This window comes from Lates calcarifer, linkage group LG19 (assembly GCF_001640805.2).
Source record: "Lates calcarifer isolate ASB-BC8 linkage group LG19, TLL_Latcal_v3, whole genome shotgun sequence".
Lineage (NCBI taxonomy): Eukaryota > Metazoa > Chordata > Actinopteri > Centropomidae > Lates > Lates calcarifer.
Window position 1 is genome coordinate 8,324,419 of NC_066851.1, and position 19,779 is coordinate 8,344,197.

General features: G+C 44.1%; 1 protein-coding gene across 1 annotated transcript in view; it reads left to right on the top strand.

The window, feature by feature from the left end:
• Window positions 1-19,779, top strand: part of tiam2a (TIAM Rac1 associated GEF 2a) — a 69,261-nt gene that overhangs the window by 31,646 nt on the left and 17,836 nt on the right. Inside the window, 10 exon segments of the mRNA XM_018697775.2 lie at window positions 2,296-2,325; window positions 2,327-2,482; window positions 2,800-2,943; window positions 6,550-6,606; window positions 10,403-10,579; window positions 11,071-11,167; window positions 11,277-11,351; window positions 11,485-11,574; window positions 11,693-11,911; window positions 14,081-14,175. Coding sequence (XP_018553291.1) covers window positions 2,296-2,325; window positions 2,327-2,482; window positions 2,800-2,943; window positions 6,550-6,606; window positions 10,403-10,579; window positions 11,071-11,167; window positions 11,277-11,351; window positions 11,485-11,574; window positions 11,693-11,911; window positions 14,081-14,175 — 1,140 coding nt within the window.

Below are 19,779 nucleotides of genomic sequence, written 5' to 3' on the forward strand. Positions count from 1 at the left end.
AAGCTCACGTACTCGCACACTGCGATCAAGTTGCATTGAAGGACTTATTATGCATTAGGGCTTTTACAGAGAGCAGGGAGCAGATGTTAAAGAGGGGGAAATAAGAAAAGATGAGAATCTGTTAAAAGAAAGGTTTATTTCTGCTCAGCTTAATGGCTCTGAAATGGATGTAAATAAGTGGTGCATGCAGGCCAGATGGGCCCAAACATGCCTCGCTTTTCACCAATGCTGGTCGATTGTGTCGCCGCATGAAGCAATAGACTGCACATAGGCCTTTATCAAAAAAAAATTCTGTTCATCAGCGATACACCCTGGTATGAATCATCAAATCGAATTTTCTGCACAGGGACTATTTTCGAACCTTCATGAATGAAAATGTAGATATTTGACTGTTGACAAACACATCCAGATGGCGTGTAAATCAGAAGCTTGCTGGGATCTTGTGTGATAGTTATACATAGATATGGACAATTTTTCCAAACCAAAGACAAATTCTCCTAAATTTGTCTTTGCTTTTGAGGGAAGAAGCTTATCTGATTTATTCAGTAATACCTCCCTCCCCATCTAAAGTCATCTTCAAACTACTCACTGGAATTAAATCCCAGTTCAGAACACTGTGATATATATAATGATCCAAGAATAGCAAGATAAAAAATGCGCATGGCGTCCTTACGTCAGAGGATTTATGTACGAGGTCTTTGAGTTCAGGTTCAGCAGAGTAATGCCAAGAATTAGACCTGACAGGAAGGACGGTAGACAAGGCGAAACTGTAGTAGGAATACACATTTGTCACCTTACATATTAAGTGATGAGTGGTGAGACACAGACAGTTTGCTTTGGTGCTCTTTGCTAATCATGCTAATGCTACAGGCTTATGTGATGGCCTTTATTCAAATAAGATGACCCATTTTTTGATTGTTAAAAAAAGTTGCTTTGTCTTTTTTTTTATAAAGTCCCATTTACCTTTTCAGATGATGATAGTCTATACCTATAACCTCCCTATATTCCATAGCAGTGGCTTGTAATTAGCTGGCAATTATCTTACATAGTAAAATCTCTGGCAACTGTGGGCACAAGTGACAATGATGCTAAAACATGGTGTAACAGTAACACAAGTAGAGAAGAATTGTCAAGTTAGCAACCAATCAAGGCTATAGTGGTAAAACCCCTAAATGTACACAATTCAGTAAGAGTGTGTTTTATTGCTGGCTCAAAGGTTTAGCATGGAGCACTTGGGCAAATATTCTACCAAAGGACAGAACTCTCAAAAACTCTTATGTCCTTGTGGCAATCAATGTATCTCAGTTCTTATATGTATTCCCTAGAGATAAGTTCATGTGGATGCCTTAATGCTCAGTCTAGTGTTTGATCATTTTCTCACTTATTTTGATGTATCTGAGATGCCAACATGCAAGGTCATCTTTTAACCAAAGCATGAAGCAGCTAGTCTCAGGGTCTGGAATGGGAATGGGAATAATGTCTGAATGTCACTGACTGGAGACTTGTTAACTGAGGCCACCTGCGCAGCTACATACATAGGCGTTTTCATGGGTACATAGCCCAGTGTGGTCCCTTGGTGATTTCTGTCCAAATTCTTTGTTTGAGATGTTTGAGTTTGTCGAAGTCAGAGGTTCATAAAACGCCACCCCTCCCCTCCCTCCTCAGTTTGTTCCTAATCCTAAAGAATGCCATTAATGTGAACGAGACCTAATGGGACAACGCCATAGGGTGTGTTATTGTAAATGAACTCGCAGTGCAGACGAGACCTATTAAAGTCAGTTGTTATAGAGGGTTGTTTAACTTGAGTGTTCTCATTAAAACAAGTCTCCAGCCAACAAAATAAGCGCTTTCTCATAGCTTACATAGTGCAAACAGGGATAGGGGGGCAGGCAACTGTAAAGTGTGTGCGAGAGGTTTAACGGGTGGTCTGTGCAACATCACCACCCTCTCTAGACTTACATAAAAAATGGGAGTTTGGATTTACTGCACACGCACTCACTCCTCTGCTAGATATGCAGTCACCCCTCGCTATCAAACCTCCACCAATTTATGCCCTCGCCCTCCACCAACATCTGCAAGCAATTGTAGCTTGATGGAAAGCACTCAACTGACCCTAGATCTCCCTCTTTGACTCTCCCTTCTCTCTTCCTCCCTCCCTCTCCGCCTCCTAGCCCACTCCATTACCTCCCTCCTCAGCTCTTTTTTTTTCTCAGCCACCACCCAAAAAGGGTCACCATATTCACATTGAGAACCTCCACCAAACCTACCAAAGTAATCTTTCTCCCTTTCCTTCAGATCCAGCAGTGGGAGCAGAATCTGGAGAGGTTTCAACATGGATCTCTTCAGGATGCGCTGTTACCTGGCCAGTCTACAGGGTGGAGAGCTGCCCAACCCAAAGAGCCTGCTAGCTATCGCCAGCCGCCCCACCAAAACCACCCTGGGACGCCTGGGGATCTTCTCTGTCTCCTCCTTTCACGCACTGGTGAGGAACCCGAGGACGGGCAGTGGGAAAGGAAAACTGAGCAAATGCAAAATAAAGAATAAAAGAACCAGCAGTTTGTCCTGTTTGTCCTGATGCTTTGTGGCCTTTTTTTCTGTATTTGATACTTCAGTTTTAATTTACTTGATGTCTAACAGTAACCTTGAAAATCTTCGAATCATTCGAAACTAAAAAGCATCCTGCTAACACTCCCTTTATGAGTTACTGGAGGAAAATAAACCTAATTAAGATGGTTTGATTAGATGACATTTTTTGTCGAGCTGAACGATTACAGTCCTGATATTGTGTAATCTGCTCAGATCTGTTCCAGAGACGAGGCCACACTCAGGAGACGCTCATTGTCCCTGAGTCACAGACAGCGAAAGAGAGGTCTTTTCTCCTCGCTCAAAGGCCTCGACAACCTCACGAAGAGAGGCCGGGACAAGAGGCCGTCTGCGTCACAGGTATTACTGAGCACATGAATACATGGACAGAGATGGGTACTAAAATCAGTTTCATTACTTCTAACTTGCAACTTTTTAAATATTTATATCCTCAAACTTTTTCAGGAATAAGTACTCAGGAATATCTATGCATATATGTAAAGCACATTAAAAATGCACTGCTATTGGTGTTTGTCTTTGTAGTAAAACACAGCACGGCTCTCTTGCCTTGGGATACAATTGTTCACTACATGGCGTTTCATTTAGGTTGAAGGTGTCAGTGTACTTAGCAGCTATTTTCTTGTCACAGAGATTACTGTGCTCTGTCTCTGTGCCATTTAAAGATAGAAGAACTTGTAATATGTGACTTGTAGCGAGCCCACGAGCAATCACTTCAAGAAAAAACAGCCTATGGTAATAAGATGAAACATTATGTAATGAACTATATGTATTTTTGTGTTTTTTGTCAGCACTGAAAGCCTGACAGCAGCGCTTATTCCCTCAGGTGACGCTAACTAATCCTAACTGAATCCCACTGTAATAAAACTCTTCAGGGTGGTCCGGATTAGTGGATTCCTAATTCAGGATCAGCCACCTCATTCAGCAGTAGGGGAAGCTACGCACACACATTCACATAATGTGAGCATGCACAATTCATAAGCAATACATAGAGGTGTGTGAATGTGAGCGCACTCAGTCTCTCGGGACCTGCTGCTGAGAAAAACCGTGTCTTGATACTTACACCCTCAGTACACATTGTGGATATTTGTCTGTGAAACAACCTGAAAACACGTCGCCTTATTGCTCGCTCGCATGTACAATGCCTTCGCTGACATGAAAGAAAGCGAGAAATTGTTACAGTCATGCAGCGCTTTCAGCACATTTTCCCCCCCTAAGGAGATTTTATTAATTAGAGGTGCATAAGCCACCCCCCCCCCCCCCGCCCCCCCTGCTTCCCGGTAAGTTTTGAGTGCAAACCTCCCATCAACATAAACACAGGGGAGCATTCCTTACCCAGGTGCAGAAGGAGGGGGAGTCTAAATCCTCTCTGGTTAGTAATTAGACTCATGCAGGCTGGTTATTTATTGATACAGAAATCCACCTAAAGGTGCGGCCCTGGAGAATGCTTTACTCTTGGTGGTCTATTTTAAGAATTGCCACGGGACACACTCTTTTGCGCAAGTCTTTCATGGACCTCTGTTCATTAGTTGAAATTATAAGATGAGAGAGGAGTGTGTTTTTCATTACCAACAGTCTACCTTCATTTTTTGATGCTGTTATGTCAGTATGGAGTCCTATTGTTTTGGAGCAAGCACAGCTAAGAGCCAGTCATGTTCCTCAGCTGGTGAACCCAGGGCTATTGACTGCTCACAAAATGTTCCCTGTCCTGTTTCGCTTGCTCTTATCTGGCTCATCCATCCCACCACCTGCTCTGTGATATTTATGTTTGTGCATTTGTGCACGTCTGTCAGCGACTAGGTATGTGTCTATGGGTGTGTGTATTATTATTTTTCTGGGGAACTCCAGCCGGCCGGACTAATGAGGCCCAGTTACATTTCACAGTGCAGAAGGCCGAGGTGGCGCTGCAGCACACACATGAATTATTAAAAGCCATATGTGGTAGATGGCATTCTCCACTCTTTCCTCAGCCCCGCAGACAACAGCAGATGGTTGGTGTAAAGACGCTAAATATTAAACAGCCTCTCTTTCTTTTTTTTTTTCCCCAGGTCTCTTACTTTCCTTCTCTCACAAGCTTTTTTTAGTGCTTCTCTGTTGTTTTTCTCCCTTTACATAGAGGCTAATAAGGAACAGTTAATAGGCTGTTAGTGCTTCAAGGGATTTTCAGAGTGCTGGGCTTTCCTGGACATATGCTGTTTTTGTGTTGTGAGGAATCATTGTAGTGTTAGTTTTGGTTTTCCGTTATTCTCTGTGGCGAAATTCAGCCATGGCCGTTTGAAATGACATCATCTCAGCTCCTTGGCCGTTCTCTCATGTGGTACTGAGGAGACACGTGTTTGTTGGAGGAGGAGGATTTGGACAGCGAGGCCGTCTCAGGAGCCAAACTCTCCTCCACGCACTTAATCTGTTGTTACCTTCTCAGGTTCTCAGCCTGCACTTTTCTCCGAGATTTTTGAGATATCCTCTAGCTTTTCTCTCCCTTTTGCTCACCATTTATCCCTCTTTCCTCCAACTTAAAACCACTATCTTTTTAGCTTCTTCTATTTAATCTGTTAAACCTTGAGTTTCATCTCACTCTCTCCCCCAATTTCTCTCACCATTTGTCTTTCCTGCCCCCCCACCCCCCCACCCCCCACTTCTCGGAGCATAAACATCAGAGCGTTACCCGGCGGTCTTTCTCCCACAGTTTCCATACTGACTCATCTGTGTTGACTAAGCCTAAATCCCATTTACCACTGCGACGCTGCGCTTGACAACCTTGCTCCAAAGTCATGCTCTCCTCCTACCCCGTCTCCTTCCCTCTCGTTCTCTCATCCCTCAACCGTCTTAGCAGTGCTATGTACACAGTAAGGAGCTGGCTAGCAGTCGGCTGTGGGACGTGGGCCAGGAAGGTCCGAAAGATTTGTGGCAGAGTTGGTAAAGCTTTCTAAAATTAGTCAGTTTACAGTGAAGCAGCACTGTTTACAGCCACTTTATAAATGTACTAATGTTGGGGAGGGAGAGTTACTATAGGTCTGCTGATCAGAGGTCAGATGAGGGCTCTTTCTAGCAGGAGCTGGAGTTTTTCTGACTGTAAAGGAATTTTCTTGGGATTGTTTTTGGAGAAAAGTAATCCTGATCCTTCGAAAAAGGGATAGTCCCTGCAAGTCTCCTCCATACACTATTTTCTAAGTGTAGTGTGCATACTACAAGAGGGAATTTGCAGGAATTCAGGTTTAATTTCACAACAAAATACACACACCTGATGAGACCCATTTTGAGAACAAAATGCCCCATTTCTGTCACCAGCTGTGCCACCTATCATTTCTCTCCTGCCCAAGTGACAAAGTATCTCAGCAGAACCTGATAACTGCGGCCGGTTTGACTGAGGACTGGAGTTACACCCTCACATAACAGATCGCTCCGTGTCACTGCCGTATTATAGAGTTGTTAAAGCCCTCTGTGGCCGCAGAGGCACCTCCAACGCCGAGGCTTAGCCAGACGCAGCACGCCTTACACTCACGAGCCAGGGAGAGAGTGAGAGAGCGAGAGAGAGGGGGAAGATGGAATGGATCAAGAAGTGAAAGGTTTCGACACTGAAGGGTGAATGTGGAGATGGAGAGGGGTGGGCAGCTCGCCCTCCTCTCATCTGCAACTGGACTTTTTCCCTCTTTCATCTCCCCCGCTACACAGAAACCACTTCGGTGTCCACACACACACACACACACACCCCCTCTGCTCACACACAGACCGAGTTTCCACTATTGCACCTTCAAAGGCAGCAGACCCCCGTTTGGATGCAATATCAAAGTGCTGCACTCGCCGCGTGTAGTTTTTAATTAACTACATAATAGCACCGTGTGTGTCTAATATTGTGTTGCTGGAGTGGCTGGGCACTTAATTGCTTATGAGTCAATCAGTGTGGTGCCCCTCTGTCTGTAGCTCTGACTGTCTGTTTCTTCATTTCAGATCTTTGAGAGCGATGCTGGAGGTCAAACTTACGCCCTGCCTCCCAGGAGCACTGAGGTGAGTCATAGTGTTCGGTAACTTTGTCCGTCCATTATGGTTTGAGGATCTTTGATATATCTTTTAAAAATTCCACTGCCATCTGTCATTTCCATCGTGTGGCACCGTTTTATGTGCTGAATTATCAGTTTCAGCGTGAAGTGGCCGTGGCAGAAACGGTACCGCTGTTGCTTTGACCTCTGCTGTCTGTCACGGCTTTGGTAGTGGGCTGTGTAAGGATATTTTTGACACATGGGGCATGTGTGTGTGTGTGTGTGTGTGTGTGTGTGAGGGGATCAGTAAACGTGTGTGTCTCCCTGTGTATATTACTTGTCTGGGATCAAAGCAGAGAATCCTTTCATATAGATTTGCAGGAGTCTGGAGGATAAACAGCATATCTGTCAAGAGATTTACAGCAGTAGAACTGTGTCAAACTCTGCTGTGTACAGAGGTCCAGTTCACACCATAATTGAGTTAATGGAGGATGTTGGGTTGAAAGTGTGAGTGTATGGTGGTATGAATGATTGATGAGTGTGAATTCTGGCCATCCGAGCAGCCAGACATTCGATCTGCAGCATTTTGCAGGTTATTGGGTGGTTACATGCCTGCATCCGTGAAGTGTAACATATCACTGTAAGATTCAGCTCCAAACCTTGCTGTCCTCAAGCCTCCACACCCCCTTGTCTTCTTGGTCAGGCTTTTTCATTTCCTACTTCAGCAGCTGGACAGTATGGGAATGCGTATAGGGCAAGAAACCATACAAGAATATTTCCTGAAGTTTTCAGCTTTACAAGAGATTGACTTTGTTAACAAACCTCCACATTGCTGCTGTGTTATTTGAGACAGTAACTAAATCCTTAATAGCTTTATATAGAGCTGCAGCTGAGTCTGTGCTCTGTCCTCCTTTGTAAAAATGAAACCTAGAAAATATATGAATGTCCTTACAAGTATCTGTCACATAATATGTTTTAAAAATAGATTTTGCTGTTTATCCCTCCAAATAAAATCTCATCAGAGCTTTCCTGGAGGAACAGATGAAGTGTAGTGCTCATAGATGAGCATAATGGTCACTTTTAGACAGAGCAGGATGGGTGTTATGAAGATCACTGTTCCACAGGATGCAATGATTCACAGTGTGAGCCTGTGGTGAATGCGGCGAGTGTTAAAACTGCCCTCATTAAGAGTTCAGAAATGGACTCAGAACAGGAAGTGGTTTGGGAAACAATAATGGCCTTCATTGGGTCGGGGTTTTAATTTTGCTTTAAATATAGTGGCTTCCCCTTGGTTGAGTGTTTGGATCTGTCCTAGGTTTGGATGTGAATGTGGAAAACAGCTCATCACAAGGATCCATTTTGATTCAGTGGGGATTAAAAGTCTTTGGGGTGGGAAGTAGGGCAAAAAGAGAGAAAGAGGTTAGCACAGCTGTATTGATTTTTGTCAACACATACAGCTTTATGACTGGTGTACTCCTTGCATCTCCAAATCCCTTGAATTACTCTAATAAGCAATCATCTTCTACTAATCCTTTGAAGTGCAGTCAAGTGAAGGGTATATTTGTGAGTGTGTGCCCCAGCCCCAGCTGTATGGCTTGTGTGCTCTCCTATGGCATGTGACTGTCAGTGTGTGTGTGTGTTACTTAAACTTTGATTTCTCTACGTCAATGCTGCATGCTCACACTCATTTTCCACATATACTATATACTAATGCTTGCCTCTGAGTATTTTTTTGGCTCGTGACTCCACCACTCTGGTCCATGACATACTGATCCCTCTCTCTGTGTCACCACCTCTCACCACACTCCATTACCCACGAACACACACACCCCCTCTTTGACTTTGGAGTCATTGCTGTAGAACAGACACTCATACTAGCCAGTCTGGGTGGCCATTATTGTCACCTTGTGTGTGTGATTGTGTAGAAAGTTGTGTCACAGCAGTGGAAAGAGGAACCGTGGGCGGAGCTTTAAGGAAACAGTAATACTCTTTTAATAGATGTAATATAAGGGAATTGGCTAAAATTATTTTCAAATGCTCTCCTGTTTCCTCTTCATGGTTACAATGTCTTTTCGAGGCAGTTGCTGTGATATTTGTGTTGCCCAGTTGCTAAGTGGAACAGAAAGGGTGTATTTGTGCAGCGGCCACTAAACCGTCCATAACTCCACATTCCATCTTTAGATGCTCCAGGGTGGAGATTGGCTTGCTTGGAAATAAGTTCCACACTTGAGAGGGAAAAACTGAAGTATCGGTTTGAATTATTCGGCTGACTGCAAAGGTAAATAGAGTACACACTCGCCACACAGAGCACTTGTTGAAGTCCAGCGCGTGCCTGGGCCGTACTCTTGGCAGCGGTTCACGGAACGTTGACCAGGCAACCGTCGGTCCATTACAACCCTCTCTGACCATGAATGAGTGTATAGTGTTAGTCAGCCTCTGGTCAGGTCAGCGCAGGCTACCAAATCTTAGTTTTCCGGTCACACCATATTGCTGGGACACAAGCAAGGCGGTTATGCAACCAGTTGCCGTGACGCCTCATTTTTTTTTTTTCATCCTCTGTTTGTAAGCATGACCTCACATCCCTGAAGAGGTGGTCAGAGGTGGGTGTTGAAGTGGCACCTTGTGTTCCTCCATCACCAACAGGTTAGGGAAACATTTTAGTAAGAACATTGGCAGCTTTTATTTCAGCACTGATTCCTGAAGTAGACTAGTCAAGGGGACATTAAATGGAAAATGAGGCAAATGTTTGTCTGTGTGTGCCTGTGTTTTTCTGAGCTACACTGTGCATTTGTGTGTGTGATGCTGTGAATCAGAGACCTTAGCTTTTCCCCTTAGGCTTTTTGTCTGGCAGGGAAAAAGGTCTTTTTCCTCTTGAGGTGATTCATCAAGAGCACGCATCCCGCCTCTGAAACAGACAGAAAGCCTCACACACACTTTCACATCAGACAGAAAGCCCCAGACACACACCATTCTACATTTTTATGATCCCATAATGCATTTAAAACGCTGCTGTATACCCAGACCTATTCACTGAGGCAATTATTCCTCTTGGTCCCATGTCTCAGTTTAACCGAGACTTCATATCGACTGAATCACTGGCTTTTTCAACCTATGAGTTTCAGTACATTTGGTGTGATTGAACCTTCTTTCCTCAAGATCTGGGGTCTTGATAATTGTGGTCTTAGGCTGCACTGTGGCGTCTCCCTCAGCCCCACAACGCAGCCGTGGCGCTTTTCCCTCCAGAGACACAGAGTCGCAACCAAAACCCCCAAATAGCTGCCTGTGAGGCCGGGCGGTGGGCTAACCCCGCAAGCCATAATACCCAGTTCAGACCTCACTGTTAATGCCACCAACAAATAATTACCTTCTCAAATGTTGACTGATTTTGAAATAAATTGTCCCTATACATCACTTAGGTCAAAATTGTGCGTGTGGCTTTTCAAAGCAGACCCAGTCCCACAGAAGTGCTCAGATATCATCTGGACGTCTAGACCTCTGTCAGTCCTCTTGTGTACACGATCATTACGATGACTATTATGTGGAGCAACTGCAGTCTATGTTGTCAAATGAATTTCTGAGAGGCTAATTGTATGACATCTTTGCTCTGCTGCTTGATCCATGGCCAAGCATTTAGACTAATGGAACTCTATTGATTTGTGTGCTGTTACTCAAACTCTACCGCCCTCTCTCTCTCTCTCTCTCTCTCTCTCTCTCTCTCTCTTCCACTCCCTCCCTCTCTCTGTTTACATCCTTCTCTCCCTTTTTCTTGTTTACCCTTTCTTTCTTTACCCTCCCTTCTTACCCCCTCTTTCCCTCTCTCACAGAGGCTTGACGTGCTGACCAGTATCTACTCCATGTCGCCCCCCGAGGGCGGTGTGTGGGACAGCATCAGTTGTGCCACAGACGTGCTGACGTGTGTGTACATGCCAGACGGCCTGACAGTCCAAGTTCCCGTCAGAAGAGACCAGACAGCCGCCGACCTTCTCTCTGCAGCTTGCAAGGTTGGGTCTGACGGCCAGCTTCAGAGAAATGATGACATGTCACCAGAATGAGAGAACAATATTCCTGACAGTTACAGCAAGAAACGCCAAACAAAAGCAGTCATCGTTCACATTTGAACATGAAGTTAATGTTCTAGAAATGTTTTGCTATGCCAGGTGTGATCTTGTTAAAATAACACACCTAGTCATGCAGTGACTTCACACAGTCCCCTAAGAATGACCGCAAATATATGGACACACACACACACACACACACACACACACACACACACACACACACACACCACATATGTGCAGTCCCCTGGGCAAAACTTTTTTTTGTTTACTGCAAATCTCTCATCACAAAGTGTAAAGCCAGTGAAGCCAGTGAAGCCAGTGAATAATTCACACCTCGGCCTCAGCAGCTGTCGGGCTAAGCGTCGATGCATGAAATATGCGGGATGATTTTGTGCACACAGGCCGCTGAACATTAAGTTCTCTTGTGTAAACAGGTGAAACAGCTGGACCCGGGCCTGCACTGCCTCCGACTGCACAGGCGAGCGGGGCAGGACGCGGAGGCTCGATACGTAGCGCCCGGAGAGCTCCTCCTGTGATATGGTGAGGAGAGCAAACACACACAATCACACATGGATCCACAGTTCATTATCTAAACTTAATTTAATGGCTATTGATTTGTTTGATATAACCATGTAGGTCAATGATCAGTTGGAGGTTTTCCCAGTTAACGTGTTTACACTGCACATGAGCAAGCCGAGCGGCACTGGAGACTTTGGTGAGTGGATTGATTTCAGTCTAGTTGTGTCTATAACTTTGCACACACCTCATGTTCTTTTATGTAATGCCTCTGTCAGTCTAACTTCCTTCCTACTCTATGTCTGCATCTTCGTTTTGCTTCCTCCTTGCAGGTTTTGCAGTAACAGGACACATAGACTGCCAAAAGAACAGCCGGATCTTTGTCAGTGAGGTGCTTCCCGATGGACTGGCTTTCAATGAAGGTGCTTACTTAAAAAATGACTGAGGATTTATCCTGAAATCACCAACAACATTATCTTGTGTGATCCATGTAGCCTTTCACATCTCTTGTCTAAAATGTGGATGTTTTTGTGTTGCCAGGTTTGCGTCCAGGAGATGAGATCCTGGTGCTGAACGGTCGGTGTGTGTCCAGTCTGGACCTGACTCTGATCCAGACGCTGTTCTCTGAACAAACCCTGCACCTGAGCCTGAGGCGGGACGGTCCCCTGCCCCCAACTGTAGCCTCCAACCACCTGACCCCACCTTCCAAACTCAACCAGGAGGTTCGCAGCAAGCACCACAGAGCCAAGTCTTCCTCAGGTACTTAAATGCAAATGACGTAAAACCACATGTGAATCCTCAAACCAGCAACAGACATGTAGATCTAGTCAAGTTGATACTGATGCCCTTTAACTTCAGCAAGTAAGCATCCCTTCTATGTGACAGGGAGGAGGGAGAACAGGGAAATGCAACAACTCAGCACAACCTTCAGAGATAGCACTGTCTCAGTTCTGTGTACATGACCAGGCACTAGTTTAATAGTTGTAGTTTAATAGAGTAAGCTGTGTCATTCCCACTTTACCCACCCAGTTTTTCTGATCTGTTTTCTTGTGTTGTATTTCAGGTGCATGTTGTAGTAATTTGTTATCTAAGCAGGCTTGTCTTTTTGACATTGTTTCGTGAGGAAGTGGTTTCTATGTAAATCTAATAGTCAGAGGGTCAGTTGCTCACATTAGCAGTAAATGCTGAGAATGTAGGTTGTTTTGTCACCTCAGCCACAAGATAACCACGACACTTCCGTTCCAGTTAAGATCTCTACTTCCTAGAAAGAAACGTATTCTCTGTCAAAAGTTAAAGCGATAGAAAAAGCTTCAGACAGAGTTTCTCTCTCTCTCTGTGCATCCTCGGGGAGAGAGCAGGCCAGGAGGGGCTTTCGACCAGAGAGAAGGCTCATTACAGCTGAGGATGTATAGCGTTCTGTCGGTTTGGTTCAGTCTCACTGTGGATGTGAGGTGTCAGAGCTGAACAGTAAGGTCGTCCGTGTCGCCACACAGGCACAGCTGATACCCAGCTGGTGGAGAAGCATTTGTTTTTGTTCAAGGCTTGCTTTGAAGGTAAGGGAAATTCAACCGAGGAAAAAAATCATCTGCATCTGGATTGGTTTAGGGTGGAATCAGATCAAAACTTACATTTTAAACCATTGTTAGTGATTTGGATTTGTCGTGGTGTTGGTGCTCAGAGATGATACAGTGCAGGGTATTAGGCACAAAACAATTTACAAAACATTCACAGACTTTACAGGAATAGTCAGCTAATTGAAGTGTACAATCTCTAAAAAACCCCACTGTATGACGTGTTAATAGATCAGTTTTTTGGATGAACTGTACCAAACTTGACTAAAAATCTACTGCTGGCATTTGATGTCTTTTTATTCATTTTTTTTTTCTTGCTTTACATCAAAAACAGTCAAAACAAAGAGTCAGAGAAAGTGTCATCTTAATGACAGTAATTCATTAGTGTTTTCCTCCACTACAGCCATAATTGAACACAAAGGGATTAATGACTTGAGGGCCTCATTAGAGTAAGTGGTGTGATCAAAGTTCCTGCAGTTTTCTTCTCTGTCTCTAGAGGGCGTATGATCCCAGGCAGGCTGATAAGGAGACAGGGAGGCAAATGCCCACAGTGGGATATTAATATTTGTTTGACACAAACTACAAAAGCGATTTCACAGTGGCATTCCTAGGAGGAAGCTGTCTGTCATCAGGATTCATTCAGCCTGATGCAAACGTATAAGACAAGAGAATCAAAATTCAGACGAGTAGATATCTTTAGTAACCCTGCTCCTGCAGTCAGACATTTGGTCGACTGTGATTGCCAGCTTAAAAAAGGAGAAGTTCAGCTCCACAGGAGGTCCAGAAGTTTTCTTTTGTTTCCTGCTGTCACATTGGCCTGCCTCCCAGGCTACAATCAGGAGTAAAGTCTTTTCATGTGCCAACTGCTAGAGAGTTTGTCCTCAGGACCTTGATTTTAATGAGAAGTAGGCGAAAATCGAGAAAATGTTTTCAAAACACCCAGATAATCTGATATCATCATGTCAGGATGGGCCATATGCAAATATAGATTTTATTAGGAGGGCTTTTCAAGAAAACCAGCAGTGACCTTTATCTATAAAACCATTTTAGGGTTGTTGTTTTTTTTCGATAACAGAGTTTTTAATTAGGATTGCCAAGTAGGTTATTTTTGTCTTTCTTGAGATAACTGAATGCCATTGCCATTTTTAGTTTGGAGATATATTTAAGTTCTGTGCGACTGGACAGGCGCCCATAATGGTTTTAGACTAGCCAGCATTGTTTGTGTTTTGTGGTCAGAAGAAGGATGTGCTGTAGCAGAAACCACAATACAGATGCAGTGATGGGTGGTATGAGCATAACATGCAGAGCACTACTAAAAACCTAATTCTGAAACTGTTCCCTCTGTCTCTCTTCCCAGATGTGTGCACTGCAGCTGATGGTGTTAAATCCCTGTGCATAGGACTGGAGAATGGTCACTCCCACTGCGCACACAGACCTGTTCAACACAGCAAGGTAGGAGGAGCGAGAGTGTGTGACTGTGAGTGTGTGTGTGTGTGCGCAATAGACAGAAAGAATTTCTATTGTCTCATAGACATCCACATAGAGTACCTCTCTTTCCAGGTTTGTTTGTGTGAATAAAAGTGTGCACGTTGTTGAACATGTGTGTGTGTGTATGTGTGTTCGTGCCCGCTTGCAGTAGCAGCTGTGGGGCTGTCAGCAACCAGACTGGCACCAATCCTTAACATTACCATAATTAAGATATTCCATCATAGCCACCGGTATAAACACAGCTTATTACTGTCGTTCAGATGAGATCTAGACTGAGGCTGTGAAACATTGCCACTGCCCCCAACACACTCACACTCACACTCACACTCACACACACACACCCACGCATATATATACACATGCACATGAAGACATGCATGCCTGCGGGCAAAGCCAGAAGAAACAGTTGTCTAATGTGCTTCTGTCAGCCTCACCTATACTCAAACCTGTATATCCATCATAACAATAAAAGCTGCATTGGTCTCTTCAGGCAGATATCCCTCTCGTACTGGTGACATATTCCTGTTTGTCTCTGCCTTAAGAGCTCTGTCTTCTGTTGGCCTAGGAACCCTGCAGTTAACACAACCCCTCTGTTTCAAACCAGTTTAAAGGAATATCTCCTCTATAAATACGCCAAATGGTTGTCCCACATGATTTATGGCAGACTGCACTCCTATTTCTGTCCTGACGGTTGTTGAATATCCGGTCAGGTTTTTGATATGTAAACCAACTTTACTGAAGTCATTAAACTGAGCGTGAATTGGTCCCGTTGGGAATTACGCCTCAGAGCTGCAGTAATGTAATACGGGACAAATGTGTGCGCCAGTGTTTATTGAGAGCAGTAATGAGTGTGTGTGGTCATCACGAAAAGCCATGTGTTAATGATGTAGACATGGATGGAAGCCCGAGGAGCGGATGCACGTGCGGTCATGCATATCTACCTCCTTTTGCATCGTTCGGCTAATATTTTGTGTCTTTTAAAGCCATGTGGGCTGTTCACAACAGTGTGAGTGTATGTTTGGCACACTTTCTTACCAAGCTGCTCTTGTTATGTAATATAAGCTAAACGAAAAAGGGAATAGGCAGCAGTGTTGTGCTCATTTCAGCCGTGATTCAGTGATAGTAAATCCAGGCCAAATATCCAGAAATCATCGCTAATTGCTGCGGCTGCCGTGGCTTTATTCTAATTGCCTGTGTCAGAAGATGCCGTGCAGTATTTGACCCCAGGTCAGCCAGGAGGTGGATTAGAGAGGACAACTTGCCCTCTTCTCCTCTCTCTCTATTCTGGCTCTATTCGTCTCTTTTTGTTTGCCCAGCGACATGAGTCAGTCCCACTGTGCTGGGATCTGCACTGCACCACTGCTGCTGCTGCTGCTGCTGCTCAGCTCCCTGCCGTTTGTCTTTTACTGAGGAATGAATGGAAGAATAGGAAGATAGGCGCGTGTGTGTGTGAGGGAGGGAGGGAGCTTTATCAATGCGTGTGCTTAAGTCACTGCATACGTGCACATTTGAGGAATAAAAGGAGAAAAAGCTCTCCCCCTTCCATCAGGGAGAGTCAGTCACTGTGAAGGCGATTTAAAAAAAAAAAAAAAAAAAAAAAAAAAAAAAACACAGGGTGAGATATTGGTGCTGGTAAATCAGATTTTTTTTTTTGCTGTCATGAGGAACAGAATTTAATCACTGCACGGCCGTCAGTTTGTTCTCTGGGGCGGGGAGAAAGAAATCGAGTCACCGGGTAGAAAATCAGCCATGTATCAGCATATAGGTGCACACATGCGTGCACACGGCGTTGTGGAAAGCAATAGAGATGGATGGAAGGGAAGGACTAATTTCAAGCCTCTTGTCACACCTTGTAATCGGCTGCCTCACTAGACTGACTACCTTTGATTAATTGGTCCGTTGCATTCCAATTTGCGCTTATTACACAAGGGAGAATTGTGTGTGTTTGTGGTTTTGTATTACCATATTTGTGGGGTCCGAAAAACCAGGAGCCCACAATATTTGTGGCCTGTTTTAGGGTTAAGACTTGGTTTTATGTCAGTGATGGGTCCCCACAAAGATAGCTGTACAAGGACATGTGTGTGGGTGTTGAAGGTGAAGTGCTTGCTAGGCACAGTTGACAGTGTTGTGTACCATCAGGATACTGATTGTTTCAGATTGATTCAGCTTTCGAGTTAATGAAAGATACATTGTGCTATAGAACACCATAGCAGTCGGTTTATTTACAATGTTGCAGTAGCATTATGAGCTTAACCAATCAATTACAAGTCAACTGAATTAGTCCCGGATAATTCCCATGAGGCACCTTAAAATTGAATTGATTTGACATGCATGCATTTGTTTTCATGAAGCAATGTGGATGTGTATCTTCAAACTCTAAACTGCAGCGGCATCCATTTTGTTCGTGCCCTCACCCTAATCTCTGCTAGTTTAGGAAGTGTGAAAGGCTTGAGTAGAGGCTTGATGGGGATTTGTTAGCTGGCAGGCCATCAACACATTCTCACGCGTACACATGAACACACACATCTATAGCATACCAGGCGATCCCAGTAGACAGATGGAAGGACATGGGGAGTAATCTGGCATGGTCTGGTTTCACCACATGGCCCTGGTCCACTGTATCCATGCACATACAGATAAACATACCGGAGTGTATTGAGAACCTCTGTCACCAAAATTACCTTTCCATCCCTGCTTCGACATTGCACTGAAACAATGTGAATTAATTGTTTAGTTAATGGACAAAGAAATGGCTGGAGATATTCTGATAATTTAATAATTGTTTAATGCCAAAAATTCACTGGTTCCAGCTTCTCAAATGGGTAAATTTCCGGTTTTTCAGGTAAACTGAACACCACTGAACATGGTTAAAGGGATCAAATGATTAACTGAATACGCAATAATGAAATTATATCCTGGTTTTAGGTGTTCTTTAATGGTAAACACAATATTTTTGGGTTTTGGACCACTGAACAAATTAAGACATTTGAAGATGTCACCATTGGCTTTTTCACTGATCAAACAATTATTTGATCAATTGAGCAAATTGTCTCCAGACTGATCAATAATAACAATACAGCCCTGGTTTTGTGTACTTTTGTTATGTTGTGCAACCTAATGAAACTATCTTATTTATTGTGCATACTCAGGTCTTGCCCTTGCTGGTAGATTACTTCCATGTTACATTACATTATGTTACATGCCAGTCTCCATTATATTACTACTAGTGTTGACTTGTGTTACTATGTTTGACACATTGTAAAGTAGCTGGTCATGTCTTGTATTAAACCAAATGTTAAACAGCAGACAGGCATATTAAGCCTTTTTGCTTTTGTCCAGACCAGATGTTTGCATAAGAGCATTTAAATGATCTTATGCATTAAGCTATGACTGGAGCCAAATGTCTCGGTACTGATGGTCAGACACAGTGCCTTCTCTGAATTAGAAGAAGGCATACACATTAGTAGATTGCAACATACCTCTTCCTCTCTTTTCTAATCCAGGCCTTCCCTTTTTTACTGTCTGAGAAGTGTTTTAACACTTTTTATAAAAATGTGTGACTAAGAGAAAGCAGAATTATTCAGTTTCAATTCTCCTCTCCTCTTATGGGTCCTAGACTTCAAAAAGATGTGGTAGATGCCTACGGATATTAGGCTGTATCATCTTCTTCAAACATGATCCCATCTTCCTCGGAGCTACTGCTATCCCCTCGCTAAACTTCAGAGAATCTCCTTTACCCAACTGGTGTGTGTCTGTTGGATGAGAGTTTGGGAAGGGGGGTAATTTGGGGAAGTGTGTGTGTGTGTGTGTGTGTGTGTGTGTGTGTGTGTGTGTGTCTGTGTGTGTGTGTGTGTGTGTGTGTGTGTGTTATGACTAAGCCCATCAGCCACCATATGGCCGTGAGCAGGCTAATAATCTGAGCTTAATGTTGTCAGTGTAGTTAATGCTAGCCTGCTCTTGTCAGTCCACTCCACTGTAAACAAGTTGGAAAGGCAGATAAAAATTTAAAAGGAAGGAGCGACGGAGGGACCAACAGGGACCTGGATCCAACATGAATCAGATCTGGATAGAATGACCACAAACGGGGGGCCTGGTGCAGCCATGGCAGTGGCCATACCAATCGCAGCCCAGACAGTGAACGACGAGGCTCCTCGGCCGTGCCTCTGCCTCACCACCTTCATGGAGCTCTTTCATGCAGGACCGATCACCTGCCCAGGCCCTGTGCTCCCTCCTGTCCATGTGCTGGTTCTGGCAGTCCGGCTGCGAGGCAGAGGAGAAGGATTTGTTCCTGGGCTCTGCGCTGCTCAGTTTGGGACGACTCCTTAAAGACAAGCTGGGCTGCCTGGCTCAGGACATGGCTGCCTGCTTGTCCTGCAAGAGAAACACCAAACAGGACAAACAAACGGTAACTATGGGCTATGGAAGCTCTTAACTGAGGTAGCTGATACTATGAGTCTTCACACTTAAGCTGCAAGGTTTCACACACCTCCCCCAACCTTCTGTGTGTATTTGTTAAAAATATCTCCACAAATGCTGGTCTGGACTAGTTTTACAGTCAGAGAATTAATAAACCTTTTATTTGCATTTTATTACCATTGTTGCTGTAGCAGTGTTGGTCAGATGGACGGTCCACCACTTTGGTCCAGACTGAAATATGTATACTCATTTTGACTTTGTGTTTAGTGCTAATTAGCAAATGTTAGTATGCTTACACACTGAACAAAGACCGTGAGCATGGTAAACATTACCTGCTAATTGTCATTGCAAGCATGTTAGTGTGCTGACTTTAGCATTTTAGCCATTCACAGAGCCATCTGACTGGCTATAGACTTGTTTGTCCCAGGAAGCTACGTAGCTCTGTCCTGGTGATGTTTAATTCATTTATTCTCTTGTAAGGTTTATAGTCTAGGCAGATGGAAGCAGGTCAAAAGGTCACAGTGTTACTTTTTGCTCTGTCTCTCCTGCCTTTACTGCCATCCATGATGTTATCTCAGCAGTATGGGCTCTATTAGAACTAATTGTACTGGCTTGACTAGCAGTTACTGTCTTTATGGGCATGTATTTGTGCTGAAGCAGTCACCTTGTGTGCGCAGTGGCTGTATTATCTGTCAGAATCATGTCATCTTTGGCAGTTGTGTGGTGTTGATAGTCCACGTTACGTCCTTTTGCTTTGGAATCACCCAGATTGAGTGTTTTCTAGGTCAGGAAGAGGAATGGGGGGCAGCACAGGGACTGCCATTAGTTATTCCAAAGGCTTGTTTGTCATGAAGCTGCATTGGCAACAAGCATTTTCACTTAACCTTTCGTTTACTTTCAGTCATCTTGGTGGAGTAAGAATAGCGTATAGTGCTAGCATTACTTTGCCTTTGTACTGGCAGTCATGCAGTGGAGTGGATCTGAATAGCCTAGGGGACTCAGTAGAATGGGTGCTTTAATCTGAAGCTGGCTTCATTATTAAAACACACTCCTTCTCCCAAACTCCTCCGAGACTTTGTGGAATAATATTTGTTTAGGATGAATAATAAAAGGCGTAAATGGGCTTGAGTGGAGCGCGACGGGACCAGCCCT